The sequence below is a fragment of the Penaeus monodon genome, chromosome 15, assembly GCF_015228065.2.
Source record: "Penaeus monodon isolate SGIC_2016 chromosome 15, NSTDA_Pmon_1, whole genome shotgun sequence".
In the NCBI taxonomy this organism is placed as follows: domain Eukaryota; kingdom Metazoa; phylum Arthropoda; class Malacostraca; order Decapoda; family Penaeidae; genus Penaeus; species Penaeus monodon.
Window position 1 is genome coordinate 32,207,119 of NC_051400.1, and position 399 is coordinate 32,207,517.

A 399-nucleotide genomic window follows, 5' to 3' on the forward strand; every position below is an offset into this window, starting at 1 on the left:
CTGAAGGAAGAAAGGGAAAAAGGTCTCTCGAAGCAAAGAGATGACCTAAACTTCCCTATTATTAACACTTCCATTACTAAAATAATAATTGTTATTACGAACGTTAATTTTACAGTTTGCATTAAGACAGGACTTAATAAATTTAAAAAAATGGGAAGGGAAACCACTATGTAAGGAATGATAGATGGAATAAGGGACTCAAACTACACCTTAAGACTCCATACGACACCCACCATCACAGTCCTCAACGGAAGCCGGCAGAAAGGCGTACTCAGTGGGCGTCTCGGAGCAAGTGACGACCTGGTCTGACCTGCCGTCCCTCGTGCCCATCAGGTCAGGGCAGGTGTAGGTGACAGTTCCGGTCGCGTTCCGGAAGTCCACGCTCGTCACGTTGGTCAT

At 45.6% G+C, this 399-nt stretch overlaps 1 protein-coding gene across 1 annotated transcript in view; it reads right to left on the minus strand.

Annotated features, from left to right (window-relative positions):
* LOC119582334 overlaps window positions 1-399 on the minus strand; it is a 2,864-nt gene extending 2,465 nt beyond the window's left edge. Inside the window, exon 1 of the mRNA XM_037930548.1 lies at window positions 234-399. Within this exon, the coding sequence (XP_037786476.1) occupies window positions 234-399 (166 nt within the window). The remainder of the gene's footprint in view (window positions 1-233) is intronic.